The sequence below is a fragment of the Brachycentrus maculatus genome, unplaced genomic scaffold, assembly GCF_059751285.1.
Source record: "Brachycentrus maculatus isolate JH-2025_06_01 unplaced genomic scaffold, ASM5975128v1 h1tg000226l, whole genome shotgun sequence".
In the NCBI taxonomy this organism is placed as follows: domain Eukaryota; kingdom Metazoa; phylum Arthropoda; class Insecta; order Trichoptera; family Brachycentridae; genus Brachycentrus; species Brachycentrus maculatus.
The window spans coordinates 1,034,890-1,051,613 of NW_028280977.1; the positions used below are offsets into that span (position 1 = coordinate 1,034,890).

Genomic DNA, 16,724 nt, shown 5'->3' on the forward strand with positions numbered 1-16,724 from the left:
TATATATATATATATATATATATATATATATATATATATATATATATATATATATATATATATATATATATATATATATATATATATATATATATATATATATATATATATATATATATATATATATATAATATATATATATATATATATATATATATATATATATATATATATATATTATATATATATATATATATATATATATATATATATATATATATATTATATATATATATATATATATATATATATATATATATATATATATATATATATATATATATATATATATATATATATATATATATATATATATATATATATATATATATATATATATATATATATATATATATATATATATATATATATATATATATATATATATATATATATATATATATATATATATATATATATATATATATATATATATATATATATATTATATATATATATATATATATATATATATATATATATATATATATATATATATATATATATATATATATATATATATATATATATATATATATATATATATATATATATATATATATATATATATATATATATATATATATATATATATATATATATATATATATATATATATATATATATATATATATATATATATATATATATATATATATATATATATATATATATATATATATATATATATATATATATATATATATATATATATATATATATATATATATATATATATATATATATATATATATATATATATATATATATATATATATATATATATATATATATATATATATATATATATATATATATATATATATATATATATATATATATATATATATATATATATATATATATATATATATATATATATATATATATATATATATATATATATATATATATATATATATATATATATATATATATATATATATATATATATATATATATATATATATATATATATATATATATATATATATATATATATATATATCTATATATATATAGATATTTATATTTTAATTATCTCCTTCCATCATAGAGTAGAAGTAAATGCGCTTGGCTGCCATGATAGAGGTCCCGGCTTCGATTCCTAGGGATGTCATTTAATTTTTTTCAATATAAATATTTATTTTATATACCCTAAAGTATTACCATATGTAGCGGAAAGGTCACGAAAAATGAGCCGTCGAAATAGAAAAATTGATATAAAACAAAATTATAGCAAGATGGGTGTGCAGGACACTGCTTGATGAAATGGCTCCAAAAGTCATCCCCGAAGTGGATGTTTCCACAGAAGCGTCCCAGGAGAGGACCTCAAAGTAAAAGGTGGATGGACTATGTGGAAGAAGACTGGAGCAAGATAGAAATGAGAGGAACCTGAATTTTTTGTATTACCTAACGTCCAAGTTACTCTGAAATCTAGCTATGGCTTATGCAACACCGCTTATCATGACCCTACTCAGCCTTCAACTTAGTAATACTCGCTATATATAGGAGGAGGAACCTGAAAAATTTAGTATGTACTTATATTTTGTAGGTAGGTACGGCCATACCAATTGTTAAAATATTTTTTTAAACTGGTAATCTGGAAATAATAGTTAATTATTGTCATGTTGCTAGCATCTTTTTTATTTGAATTCTTTTATATTTGTTACATTACACAGCCTGGATTTCGACATTTTGTTGCTATGTTCACATCTTTTCCGGCGCGGCTCGCATGACAGCTGCCCGTTGTGCCCGCGTTGGTTCTTTTATTTTAGTATACAATTTGCACGAATTATTACTATAAAAATGGATTTCTCTAAAGAAAATGCTGTGATGACTTTTATAATGTTTTTTATGTGGGCGGAATACTTATGGGAAACATTTTTAACGCTACGCCAGGTAAATAAATATTATCTCTGTTTTTTTTTTAAAATCAGATATCCTTATAAGATATGCGTGTCCTCAAATATCTTACACATTTAAACATTATACTACTTCTTAAACGCAATTATTTTCTGATTTGTTGAAATTGCTGAAAGGTTTTCGTATCTATACTTTTTATTGATCCATACTCATAGACTGCCGGTTTTCGCTTAATTCCGTTTGTATAATAAATGCAACGTGTTTTTGTTTCGGTGTTTGCAAAAATAAGAATTAATCAATATTGTAACATACGTTTTGAATTATCTGTCATATAATTTGAGTGATATTGCAGAAAATCTGTATATATGAGGAGCGTTCAATATTTGCTTAGTAATATGAAGGAGTACAGCTATAAATAAATAGTTCTTAAACTTGCAGTGTCTTATCCATTTGTAGTTTATACCGAGTTTCATAAAAATTGGAAAATTAGTCAATTGGGAATTGAACCCGTAAGCTTCAGAATTGAAAGGTAAATGTGCTAACAAGCCGACAGAATATTACTAACAATTAGATAATACACAATAGTGCAGTGGTTCTTAACCGTGTTAGAGGTATCGAACCCCACCAGCTTCATATGCGCGTTCACCAAACCCTTAATTGGAAAAAATTAAATATTATTTTTTTTAATTCAAAACATGTACACAAAATGAACACATCCATTAAGAACAAAGAATTATCACTTCTCTATTCTATGTGATTCCCCGATTTCGTAAATCATATTTCGCAATGATGACACATTATGACAATAAGGCTGTCCAAACTTAAAACACAGGAAGGGACAATTTTTTGTAGTACGTTTTTTTTTTGCATTTTTGGATTAAGTAGAATCTACTTAGTCCAAAAATGCAAAAAAAAGTACTACAAAAAAATGTCCCTTACCGTGTTTTGAGTTTGGACAGCCGAATAGATCTAGTACATTTGTTATGATTTATTTGAAGTCCCATCCTAGTAACAAAAAAATCTATGATGCGGAGTGTGTGCATTGTTTTAGCTTTTGAGCTACTTGTATTATTTTTATTGCTGGATTGAAATATTCCTTTCAAATAAAATGCTAGATCTATTGAATAAATGAATATATAGAATGTCGTATAATTTTTTATAATATCGTACAATAAGTCAGGTGTGTATTTTGACCTCTACGAAACCCGAGAGACTGACTCACTGAACCCCTGGGGTTAAATCAAACCCTGGTTAAGAATCCCCTACATCAGTATATGTGGTGGAATGTATTAACGAGTGACAAGGCAGAAAATTCTTAAAATATAATGTATTTGATAAATGAAATGGATATTTTGGAATAAATGTATGTGTTGTAAGGAAATTACAATGATTTCATCTTTTTAATACAATTATCTATGCAAGGAAACTGATGTTCCTATGTTTTGGTTCCTTTCAGATTAAAGTGTATAAAACCAACAAGAAGATACCGCAAGAACTTGAAGGCATTCTGGATGATGACACATTCCAGAAAGCGCGGATATATGGATTAGACAAAGCTAATTTTGGGATGGTTAAAGATTTATTCTCCAGCATCGTCAACACTGGAGTCTTTGCTTTCGGCTGGATGGCTATGCTTTGGGAAATAGGAGAAAAGTCCGCCATTCTCTCGGGGTTCTCTCCGGAGAGCGAGATAGTTGTAAGCTGCTATTTCATGATCATCATTAATTCCTTCACTACTGTTCTCGAAATACCATTCTCTATTTACTTCACCTTTGTTCTCGAAGAGAAACACGGATTCAACAAACAAACTCCCGCCTTCTTCCTTAAGGATCGATTTAAGAGCTTCGTAGTCGGCCAATTGATTTCTCTACCTCTGACATCTATCGCCGTATACATCGTCCAAAAAGGAGGGAACATGTTTATTTTCTGGCTGTGGGTATTCTCCGGCGTGATGATTTTGGTGCTGGTCACCATTTATCCCTCTGTTATCGCTCCGCTGTTTGACAAATATTCTCCGCTGCCCGATGGAGAATTGAGGAAGTCCATAGAAAATTTAGCAGCATCGCTAAAGTTCCCTCTCGGCCAACTTTATGTGGTAGAAGGGTCTAAACGTTCAGCTCACAGCAACGCTTACTTCTACGGTCTGTTCGGAAGTAAGCGTATCGTCTTATTCGATACTCTGTTAGAAAATTATTCCAAGAAGGAAGAGACAGAAAACAAAGAAGCTACCGAAACCAAAGAGACACCATCGGATCCATCTGCATCCACCGAAGAAGTGGAAGATAAACCGAAGAAGGGAAAGAAAAAGGGTTGTTCCGATGCCGAAGTTTTGGCTGTGTTAGCGCACGAGCTGGGCCATTGGAGTCACGGCCATATTCGCTTCAATTTGGTTATCATGCAGGTTAACCTGCTGCTGATGTTCGGAGCGTTCGGATTGATGTTCCAGTATTCGGCATTATACCGAGCCCTCGGGTTTCCCGCCGGACAGCAGCCCATTCTTGTTGGGATGATTGCCGTATTGCAGTTGGTTCTCGCTCCGTACAATGCGGCTTTGACATTCTTAATGACGGTCCTTTCCAGGAAATTTGAATTTCAAGCGGATAATTTTGCTATTAATTTAGGACACGCCCAAAACCTCAAGAAAGCCCTAATTAAATTGAACATTGACAATTTGGGTTTCCCTATTTACGACCCCTTATATTCTGCGTGGCATCACTCACACCCAACCCTCTTACAGCGGATTGAGAAAATGGATAAGAAAAAAGAGAGATGAATCAATTAAGGAACACTGATGAAAAGCATTACATTTTTGTAATGACATACATTCTCTGCGTACATTTTTTATTCAATTTGTATAAGTTAGTCAATTCTGGATAATATTACTGTAAGTACAAATTGCATCCAAAGCGCATTGTCAAACATTGTATGGGAATGATATATTGCCCACTTTTCATCAAAACTTATAATGATACATTCCTAATAAGGATTGATCCACATTATCTAATTTCCACTTACCCATAAATCATAATGACATTATTTAACATCAAACTGAACAGTGTAAACTAAATTTGATATTTTATACTTATTTGAAAAACGCATTCAGGTGCAAAAAAAATTCCAGTAGTTTGAGAACTCAGGGTATGGTTTAATAACAATAAAATTGAAAACTGGATTGTTTAAAGTGTAAGTTAAAAAAAATCTAGGTTCCATTGCACAGTTCACAAAACATTTGTATGACAAAATGACCTCTAAAAGGTGCACAAATTTGTTATTATTTTTTTATTTATTTATTTATAAATATGTATGTGTACTTATGTACTTTATTGATTATTATATATCTGTTAATAGTATATAGTTAATGTAAAGACTCGTAAAATAAACTACATTATTTGTACAAATATGCAGTACTTTGTATTTCACCAATGAAATTGATTGGCATTAACTTTTATTCCAAAAATGCTATCACCATTTATCAAAATTTTTATGATTAAGTATGATGATAGAACTTTGTCATCGATGTAACAATAGATCAGGCATGTCAAACTCGCAGGTCCCATAAGTATTTTTTTTGCGGCCCGCAGACACCAGCGGTTATATTTTTCATTTATTTTAATTCTTCATTGAAATAATTTTTTGTTCGGGAACATATGATATTCTTTTACAAAATCATGAAGTTGGATCTACTGTACCTCATGTGACTGTCTTTGATAATAAATTATTCACTAAAAGTTAAATAAAAATGAAAATGCGATTTTAGGGTTTTTTGATGTGGCCCCAAAATACCTTATGTGGCCCTTAGTACCCTTTGAGTTTGATACTTCTGCAATAGATTGTACATACATGTATTGAAATATTAGGGTTTATTCTTGCATCCACTGTCATTCTATGATCCACTGTCATGATGATACTGCACCACCCATTGAAGGTTAAATGATAGGAATGCAAATTTATTGTAACTGCAGACAGTTGGTAGAATTCCATATTGAATTGTTGGATAACATATCCAATATGTATTAAACAAGGTTTATTTGGTTGAATTCTATATTTATTTATGTTTATATTAATATGTGATGGGTTTCGTCTTCTTAGGACATTATCAAACACTGACTAAAAATATTTACAAAATGTCCTTATATACTAACAATAATTGCTATTATTAGGTCTAGGAGTAGTATATAAGGACAGTTAGTATACAAGGACATTTTGTAAATATTTTTAGTCAGTGTTTGATAATGTCCTAAGAAGACGAAACGCGTCACATATTAACATATACATAAATAAATGTAGAATTCAACCAAATAAACCTTGTTTAATTTTGTATATATTACCCAACAAAGGAATGCAAATATTTCTTAGCACTTAAAAGGAGATGCCAATGATGAGTCCATGACATTTATGAACTACTCAATCAGTAAAATGTATCACAATTATACTTCAGATCACAAATATGTAGTATACTAAAACACACAATATTTTATTTAATCTCATCTCTGACTTTGTAGTGTGACTAGCATGATTGACTGCCATCTAGGGAATTCCGGGTATTTTCACTATTGTTAAATAAACGAACTGGACTGACACCTAAAGTGTGACATTAATTTGCGCAACACCCTGTGGGAAAGATAAGGGTAAGAGAATGAAAAATTGTTTGGTATAACTGTAACCTTTGAATATACAGTGAAACCTCTATCTATCGTTTTTAAAGGGACCTATTAAAAGAAACTATGAATGGGGATTAAGAGGTCAATACGCAAATAGATACCGTAAAGGTACCATCCTCCCAATCTGCATAACCATTCGTAGGCTAAAATTCTAAGAAGAATACATGTTTCAGATGCAAATGTATTTATTTAAAAAAAAATACAAACCTGAATAGAATTTTAAAAAATACTTTTGTTTTTTTACTGTCTTATTTTCGTATGTCAACAGTATATTTTCGGCTTTACAAATAGTATTTTTTTCAGCATCGGTTATTGAATGTGCGTTGTAGAAAGTTTTCTTTCAAAGAGTGTGCACGCTTCTGGAAATGCAGGTACAGGCAGCGGCTCCTTTTCATCAATATCGACCTCTCCTGCTATCGGTTACACAAGCTTTCGATAGTTTCTATCCCATATGTTGCCGTTGAATGTAAGAAAATTGGAAATAATGTAAAAAAACAGACAAAATGTATTAAATATGCAGCTTAATACGAACGATAAATGCGGTAAATGGTGATAGAGAAACGATCAATGCGGTTTAGTTTAGTATGAAATTAAGTCAGGATAGAAAAAATAAACGACACATCCTGGAAAATGATTATTCGAGGAACGATAGATAGAGGTTTCACTGTACTTTTTTAAGTGGACCTACTTTCAGAGATTTTATTATGTATTTTAATATAAAATCTTAACATATATCAGTCTTTATTTGATGTTTACGAGGTTAGATCTCCAAATTGGTTGAATCTAAAATTATGCATTAAAAAATTACTGTATATGCTTCTAATATACTGATATATTCTATGGCAAAATTTTACATGTTTTTAAACATATTAACAGTAATAAAATATATAAACTTAATTTTACAGAATATGACGATTTGTTTTTACATACAGTTAACATCATCTATCTGTGTATGAAAAGTTTTCTAGACCCCATTTCTTAATATGTATTATGTTATGTGTTCACTCTTGAAATGATGATTGAATTAGTTAAATATTTTAAATAAATAAAAGTGCATTGTGCCAATATAGTTGGTGTTTTATTTAATGTGTTTTACTTTTTATGTCTACTGCACCATGTGTATAACATAATCTACACCATATGTATACCACTGTATGGAAGCTTAACATGGACAATGGCAGCGGCTGCATGCATTTGAGATGTGGTGCTATACAGGTTCATGTTGGGGATTCATTAGTCCGAATATGTAGGGAACAATGAGGTATTAACACATTGTTTGCGGGAAACGCTTAAATGCGTCTTTTACCTACTGTTGGTCTACCAACTCTACAGCGGTCTCTCTAGAGCGGGAGACAGTTATAAGCGTTCTATTTGCTTACTTTTGGTAGAGTGTGAGATGCCAAAAAACATTGTACAGATCAGAATCGGGATTTGAAGTCCCTTGTGATTAATATACGACCCTAATTAGCATACTTAAGTTCCAGGTTGGAAAAAACCACCTAACAACAATGTGTTGAACAGGTCTGGGGAGTCTAGATGCTTACTATATAAAGTAACACAACAGCGAGCCAAATGGATAGGAATTAATATAAGACACCGAGGCTTGCTTCTTTTGATTGTGTAGGGCATGTGGGAAAGCATAAACTACAGAGGACGACACCACTCAAACTACATGGAACAAATTATGTCTGACGTGTGCTGTAGCGGGTACGCCGAGTTGAAGAGACGGGTGGAGACTGACTGTGAAAAAAGCAAACCAATCATCACACAGATTGTCCCCACAAAGACGGCACCATAGTTCTAGAAATTTGTAAAGTAAACTTCACAGAAATTCATTTAGACATTCTTCTCTCATCTCTCGGTTTTCATTTATTTTACGTGTATTAGAACCTTCTAATACTGGTCTCCGGCTGACGTCCCTAAAAAAATAAATAGTCATTAGTCATTTTGGTATCTACATGAATGATGTTGAGATGTCAAAATGTAAAAATAACTCCTCAGTAGAGAAAGCCCACATTTGTGAATGAGTATTTGGACACCCTCAAAATGTGATTTAGAATTTTGCTGGAATTACTTGGTATTGCATTTTATTCTAAAATAATTTTGAATTCTTAAGGATGTACATTTACATATTCAAGGAACTCAGGACACCGCTGTAAATATTGAGAACATCTTCAAACTCAGACTTCAGATCAGAACAAATAGCAACACTAAAATAACCTTACTTTTCATAGTCCTCCACTTGTTGTATTGTATCTAAGAGTGGTCTTCCTTTAGTATCTGGCAAAGGGTAAAGGAGAGCAGTCTGTATCACAGTCAATATGCTGAGCAGGATGAATGGGGAAGGGGGTGATAGTTTTTCCAGATATATAATAAATGGTGAGACCATTGAGCCAAGTCTTGAAAACATGGATGTGCAACCGACACCTGTATTTCGTACAACTGTAGGATATATTTCTCCCGTATAGAGATATAATGCTGGCAGAGCTACCTGTGAAAAAAGATTTTGTTATATTATGTCTCTTTTTATAATTTATTAAACTGTGTAGGTAAAAATCACAAATTGATCACAATATTTCCCAACTTGTTAATTTATTTACTTTTATCAAACACATAATTACAATTTATAATTATGAGCCCTCACTGAGTTTTCCCGTGCCTCAGGAAAAATATCTTTATATAAATACATTTGTAGAGTTCTGTAGAATCCCGTTGATTTTGTAACAAGTTTTCATTTATATTATAATATATATAGTGCTATAAATTCTAGCAAAATTAAAATAATAACACATATCGCTTACTCCTTTCAAGAACGTCATAAATAAAAAATCGTCAATTTTCAGTTATGCATGTTTTTGGAATACCCAGAAAATGTACTGTATCCCAGCAAAAGAGGCATATTTTTAACTTAATATTTACCCGCTACAGGGCAGAAAGTTTTGTTTTTGCATTTTGAAGAAAAGGTATTATTTAATAATTTTTTTAATTTATTAAATATTATTTTAATGGAGAAAAAACCTTCAGGTTTTACCTAAAAAGATCTGTTGCACAGTAAAAAGTTCAATAAGTGGCTTGATATTTATTTTTAATACATTTCATTATATTCTTAAACTTTAAAAACGTTCTCCTGAAAAATCAAGTTTTTTTATTTATGACGTTCTTGAAAGGAGTGAGCGATATGTGCTTTTAATAAATTTTGTATGAAGTATAAATATTTAGGGTCAAACTGTGTGATAATATTTTCTCCCACCGATTCATCAACTACCGTTACAGGGGCACGTTGCGGTATGAAATTGTATGTTGTGGAAAAGTGAAATGTGAAAAATCTTTTTTACAAGGCAAAATGTAAGCACCCTGATGATACCCTTTGTAATGGAGGCCGATAATACACAATATAATTTTTAAAACATGTTTACCATTAATTGTGATCATAAAAATCTACATTTATATTGTTTCAAAAACAATATTTTATATAACCTTCCTTGTTGATGATAATAGCAATTTTGTTTACCATAATACATATGAAGAATTGGCTTAAGAAACTGATCTTAAGAAACAATGTAATGTAAAGATTTATATATTTTCAGGCAAAACATTTAAATTTTAGATAGATATACTAATTCCAATCTGAATTCACTTAAAGAATTGTGTTTCATATCTTCGATTCATTTAGATACTGTTAGTGGATAAAGCCACAATTTGCACTTATTTTCTATAACATCACTTAAATATTTCATTTTACATTTATTCCAAAAAACCTAAGTTACAATTAACTGTTTGTACTCACTGAAAGTCCAAAAATTCCCAATCCAGAAAACAGAATCCTAGGCCAATCTTGCGGGTATAAATTGACGGGTACTGTGATAATCAATAGAAAGCACGAAGCTGTTAGTATTTGAGATGCAACAACTGTTGTTTTGCAACCAAATTTTTGGACCATGGGTATGCATACCAGAACCCCGGGAACTGCAGTAAGACCGCCTGCTGTCACTGTTAGAAATATGTTTTTTCCAACAAGACTCACATGTTGTGAGAATGCAAAAAAACATAGACCTCCGATAAACCTTAAATAATTAATATAAATTCAAGTTCAAAGAAAGATTGTATTAATAATATATCAAAATGATAATACATATTTCATTTTACCTACCATTCAACGCTTAAAATAATGGTCTTCAATCTCATATTTGTAGACTGTAAAACTTCCTTCAGTGTAGTTTTTTGTTTTTGTTTTCGATTTTCCAAGTTATACTTATTATTTATTGTACTCCTAATTGATGTGGTTTGCCGGCCATTGAAATTTGCTATTTTTTCAAGAATATCTATAATAATATTATAAATAATATTTTAGATTTTTATATACAATACATATTGGTTTAAATATTCAGGGATAGAATACAGTATAAAAAAAATATTACCTATTGCCTTATCATTTTGTCCTGTAGCTAAAAACCATCTAGGGGATTCAGGTATAAGGAAAAAGAATAATAAATATACTGTAGAAAATATTGATAATGCTAATTGCAAATTTCTCCAATCTCGTAACACATAAGCCATTCCGGCCATTATAGAATTCCCTAAAGCAAATGGAATTTGATATAATATTGGTATTATGGTTCTCCAAACCCCTCCAACGACCTAAAAAAAACACTTTTAAAAAGAAGTATGTCTATATTTATATGTATATAAATATACATATATGTATATACATATATATATATATATATATATATATATATATATATATATATATATATATATATATATATATATATACATATATATATATATATATATATATATATATATATATATATATATATATATATATATATATATATATATATATATATATATATATATAAATTTATACATAAAGTTTTTTTTTAAAACAAAACAACCAACCTCGATACACATGACAAAAGATATAACAGCTATTCCCCCTGAAGATAAAGCCAGTAAAAACCTAGACACTATAAAAGCCGATAAAAATGGACTGAAAGCTGAAGCGAATCCAGAAATAGTTTGTAATGCTATGCAGCAAAACAAGAATTTCTTTGGCCCATATTTATCAGCCATCAAACCAAAGAAAATGTTTCCAAATAATACACCGAGCATCAGGGTAACTTGTGAAACCTAAAAAAAATATGTAATTTAATAACTAGGTACATACATGAATTATTCATAATTTTAATTGCTGCCATCTAGCAACACTGTTATTTTGGGCGGGGCATATGTTTTGATTGGTTTGTACTCATTTTGGCGCCTTTATATAGGACAAATTATTAAATTTGTTAAATTAAATTAAATTAAAATTAAATTAAATTAAATTAAATTATTAAATTATTCAAACACACATATTTAAATTTCGCGCTAGTATTAACTAGCGCGAAATTTAAATATGTGTGTTTGAATAATTTTCCGAAAGAGGACGCCTAAAAAAGATTGGCCCAACCAGATTAATCAGAACATAAAATCTGGTGGTGTCAAAAGTCTATGTAATCTGAGGGCATGTATGACCAGATGTATGGGTGTGAAGGAAGCTAGGAGTGTATGTCAGAACAGAAGAGTGTGGCGTTCTATCCTCTCTGCCTGCAGTGAAACGGCGTGATGATAGTAGTAGTAGGATTTCAGTTATTTGCAAAAATACAGTATGACACGGAGGGCAGTTCATTAAATGTAAAATATAAATTTTGTCGAAATTATTAATAAAATTAAAATACTTACTTCTATGTAGTGTTGTCTTGAACATACTAGATTCCATTCACTGACAATAGTTGAAGTAAATACTGACTTATCATATTCAAATGCCGTACATGGTTCAATAGGAGTATCAATGTTACTGGAATAATTTCTTGATAGTAAAATTTCGGGATTGTATATATCACAGTGAGAATTGCTAGAATTCTATTAAAAAAACAAAGGTTTATGTAGATAAATTAATTATAAAAATAAATAAATTAAAAATATATTTAAAGCATTAACTCTGTTCTTAGACATTTTAACAAAATACCAACGCACAACTCGCCTTGAGTTTAGCCTACCGGCGTACGAGACGTATCCGTCTCTTCGTCAGGACGATTACTAAACCAGCATGCAAACACTTTCATACCACTATATTATACACACACGCACCTGCGCAAAATATTTAGTCCCGGATTCGATTCCTAAAGGGATGTGGGTAATAATAAATATTAGTGATTTTTTCACTCTTATAAAACATATAATATCACCCTGGACTTGATCAGAAGTGCAGGTCTAATAATCTTGCATTCAGATAATTAATTGCGTCGATTGGATGCAGTGCCCTGTGCACCATTGGGTGCGAATGAGGGTTAGAAGAAGAATGTAATTTAATAAGATATTTTTACAATTCTCTTACAATTGAATAAAATGGATTTAATCTTCTAAAATAATCTAAAACAATCATGCATCAATACATATTCGCATTGCGTAGGTTTAATTTAACATAATGATTATTATGTTAATCTGTATGGATAATATATGGAGATAACAAACGAAAAACAGTTTGTGAGAAAAATATTATGTAACGTACCGGTTTAGAAATTTGTATCCATTCAGCGTTAGTAATATTAGCCATTATTGGAGGTTTTTCACACCAAAACTTCTGCGGTGGAGCGAGAAAAACAATACCCAGTTGGAACCATGCTATCGACAACTTTAGAAAACCCATAAGTACGCTGATTCCAAGCTGCCATTTCCCATAATCTCCAATTATATGACACAGCACGTCCTTTTTACATTTTATATTTCCATTTTCATTGTCACGGCTCATTAGTTTCTCAATTACGTGTTCTAAAAATTATATTTAAATCATTTATGCAATTTCTTATTGTGATACTTATACATATTATATTATTTCTTTATTGGATTGACATATACCTACCATGTAAAATTCCACAATCGATTGTAACTAACATAAATTAAAATGTTAATTTTGATTCTATTTATTTCTGTGACAGCTGTTTCGCCTTGCATCTTTAAACTGTGTTTGGTTTTTACGAAACAGTTTTGTAAAACCCCCTCAAGGTAAAACAGCTGTTATAATTTCCTTTTACCATAAATACTTAACTTAAGAAATAAAATATTTTATACCAAATACGTATTTTCATTAAAAATCTATAATTTTTCTTTCATAACTATGAAATTACTATGTTCTAATCCCAATTTTTTGAAATACCCAAAGCAATATTTAATTTCGGAAGGTTGAAATATTAAATATCTTTTATTATTTTTTCTTTCCAAATTGCTGTCAAAGAAATATAGACACATAATAACATATTATTAATAAATATAGAACGTAACTAATATATTTAAATGAAAAAAAATGTGCACAAAAAGACATGTTACCTGACATAGTAAAAAATTGGAAACTGTAAACGTTTTTAATGTCCCTTCAAACTTTCGTAAAGCCTTTATAACTTTTTCACGTATTCTACCATAAAATCACACTTAACATTACTGTTTAAAATTCCACAACACGGGAAATTAATAAAGTATTATTGTACTGTAGATAAAGTAAGGTATTATAGAGGATGTATTATAGTTACTTCATAACTCGACGAGGTTAGTTATGAAACTGTGTTTGATCTTCTTTGTATACCTTCGTGATCTTTTCGTATTTCCCTCCATTCAAGTATAGGAGCATTACATACATAGGTAGGTTAGTTTTAACTTTGGATAACCCAAATGGGGTCCAATTTTCCAAAAAAAAAAAAAAATATGTTTTTAAATTTAAATTCCTGCAACCCTTATCCGTACCCAATGGTGAATAGGTCTCTGTATCGTATCAAATATACAAGTATTATCGAGATCGTTAAGTACAAAATTTGGTGAATTCCATGTCAAAACGTATTGAAGCAGTAATAATTAAAAAAAAAAAGGAACAGCAAAGTACCTACTAATTATGTTTGGTTTTAAAAGTATTAGTGTTAAAAGTATTAAATAAATATGTAGTTTTTTTTAATTGTATAAGCATTTTTAAGATTTAAAAAAATCGAAAATCGGCAAATTAACTATAATTAATTAATTAATTAACTATCTTTACATCTCACCAATAGATGTCTCTAGTGAAGTTCTAGTGATTCATGAACAAGGTTTCTAAATTGGTTCATATATATATATATATATATATATATATATATATATATATATATATATATATATATATATATATATATATATATATATATATATATATATATATATATATATATATATATATATATATATATATATATATATATATATAACTTCCAAGAATTTGAGTAGTGTGGTTGTCAATAATGGGTAGAATTGGTGAATGTTACACGTGTGTAAAGTGATCACTTAAACCAGCCTATGACGGTCGTAAGCCCCGTAAATGCCCAGACTTCCATATTCTTCTTCATCTTTGATGAGATGTCAAAAAATAATTAACTATAAAATTATGAAAAAAAAATTGCTTATTAAATAGGCCAGTTTTTTGGTTTATCATCTTTTTATCAGTGTTGCTAATAATTTGTAAAAAGAAGCTATCAATAAATCACAACAACAAAAAATATAATCAGGCTAATTGAAAAGAAATATTTCTTGAATTTATTTTGCACTTGGTGTGAATCGAATCCGTGACGCCAGTTTCGTATCCGAGCGTCTATATACACTACGTAGATAACGCGTTTGTTATTCTGCGGCTGGTAATAGTTGAGGTTGTAGTGAAAGTTTAAATTTTCTGTTAGGATTGTGTGTTATTTTCCGCTAAGATCGTCTTACGTAATACTTTCCAGTCACTTATTTGCAACACACTGCACTAAGATGCAATGATTATTATTGCACTTAAAACAAATCATAAGTTTTATATCTAATAGGTTATTTACCATGTAAGTATTATTCGTTTCGATTCCTGTGTGGGGGTATTGGGAAAAATGTGCTATTTTGATTTTATAAAATAAAACTCCAGCTTTTTTTTCAACCACTTTTATTTTTGGCAGTTTTTTCCAACCGGTTTCAACAAGAACCTTGTCATCTCCAGAGATGGATGTGAACATTTTATTTTTATTTGTGTACATATTTTAAAAAAAAAACTAGTTATCAGGTACCACCCGAATAGACATTAGTCAAAATCCGAATTTTATTGCTAGAGATTACATGCAGATTTACCTATTGATTTACAGTTTACCCGGGACGAAAAATGTGTACCTTCTCCATATTTTAAAACATTATTTAAAAATATTTTAAACCGTAGGTATATATGTATTTAATTTAAATATTCATTAAAACAATAATAGAAAAATAATGATGAGAGAATCATTTGGTTCTGCAGAAAAGCGTTAGTTTTTTAAAAATGTCCCATGTTTTCTTCTTATCATTAAAACGGCACCTACAAAATTACATGTATTTATCTCCGCATAGTAATAAAAACAATATAAATAAATTTTATGAAATTTCGGAAAAAAAACTTTTATGTTCATTTAGAATAAAAAAGAAGTAGAAGAAGAATGAAATGAGTATTATTTATCAATAACTTTGAAATGTAAATAAAACTTCAACACATAAAACACTTGGTACGTGTTTTTACAAATTTGATGACAATTTTAGCATCCTAAAGTCTTTTGTCCGCTTCCGTATAGTAATGGTCAGCACGCTCGGCTACCGTTGTAGAGGTCCCGGGTTAGATTCCCAGGGTGGGCTCAAATAAATAGATGTGATTTTTTCACTCCAATATTTATTCAATATTACCCTAGACTGGTACCTGAAGCGGAGGTCTGATCAACTTCCTTTATATGTTAACGATCAATATGACACTGCGTTTATATGATGCAGTGCCCTATGCACGATTTGGGTGCATAGAGCATTGCATCATATTCGGATAAGAGTTTGAATGAATGAATGAAAGTCTCAGCACCCTAAATTCAACTTTTGAATTGTATTCCAGCGTTTCTTTTCGTTTATAATACAGAATTTCCAAATTTATATTACATATCAAGTGTGGTTTATAATGAAATAAAATGTTTAAAATATAAAACGTTACGATTTAAAAAAAGGCCTGTACAGAATCCAATTTTGACAAACGCGACATCACAATGTCCATCACAATTTGAGTTTTCAACGACTCAATGGAGACGTTATTGATTTTTCCTGGTATTATCTATAAGCCTAGGAAAAAGAATAACAAACGAAGTGCGGACTATTAAATAT

The 16,724-nt window shown here is 29.6% G+C and overlaps 2 protein-coding genes across 2 annotated transcripts; one reads left to right on the forward strand and one right to left on the reverse strand.

The window, feature by feature from the left end:
* Nucleotides 1-1,702: 1,702 nt before the first annotated feature.
* LOC148306793 (CAAX prenyl protease 1 homolog) lies at nt 1,703-5,026 on the forward strand. The gene is made up of 2 exons (XM_088264390.1): nt 1,703-1,902; nt 3,323-5,026. The coding sequence occupies exons 1-2, from the start codon at nt 1,810-1,812 to the stop codon at nt 4,637-4,639; spliced, it is 1,410 nt and encodes a 469-aa protein (XP_088120516.1). The 5' UTR covers nt 1,703-1,809; the 3' UTR covers nt 4,640-5,026.
* A 394-nt stretch (nt 5,027-5,420) lies between these two features.
* On the reverse strand, nt 5,421-13,128 carry LOC148306794 (organic cation transporter protein-like). The gene is made up of 8 exons (XM_088264406.1): nt 13,084-13,128; nt 12,255-12,434; nt 11,433-11,663; nt 10,946-11,165; nt 10,678-10,849; nt 10,315-10,591; nt 8,753-9,018; nt 5,421-8,446 (listed from the first exon to the last, which is right to left on the reverse strand). Exons 1-8 carry the CDS (start codon nt 13,126-13,128, stop codon nt 8,350-8,352), a joined length of 1,488 nt encoding a protein of 495 aa, XP_088120532.1. The 3' UTR covers nt 5,421-8,349.
* Nucleotides 13,129-16,724: the final 3,596 nt, after the last annotated feature.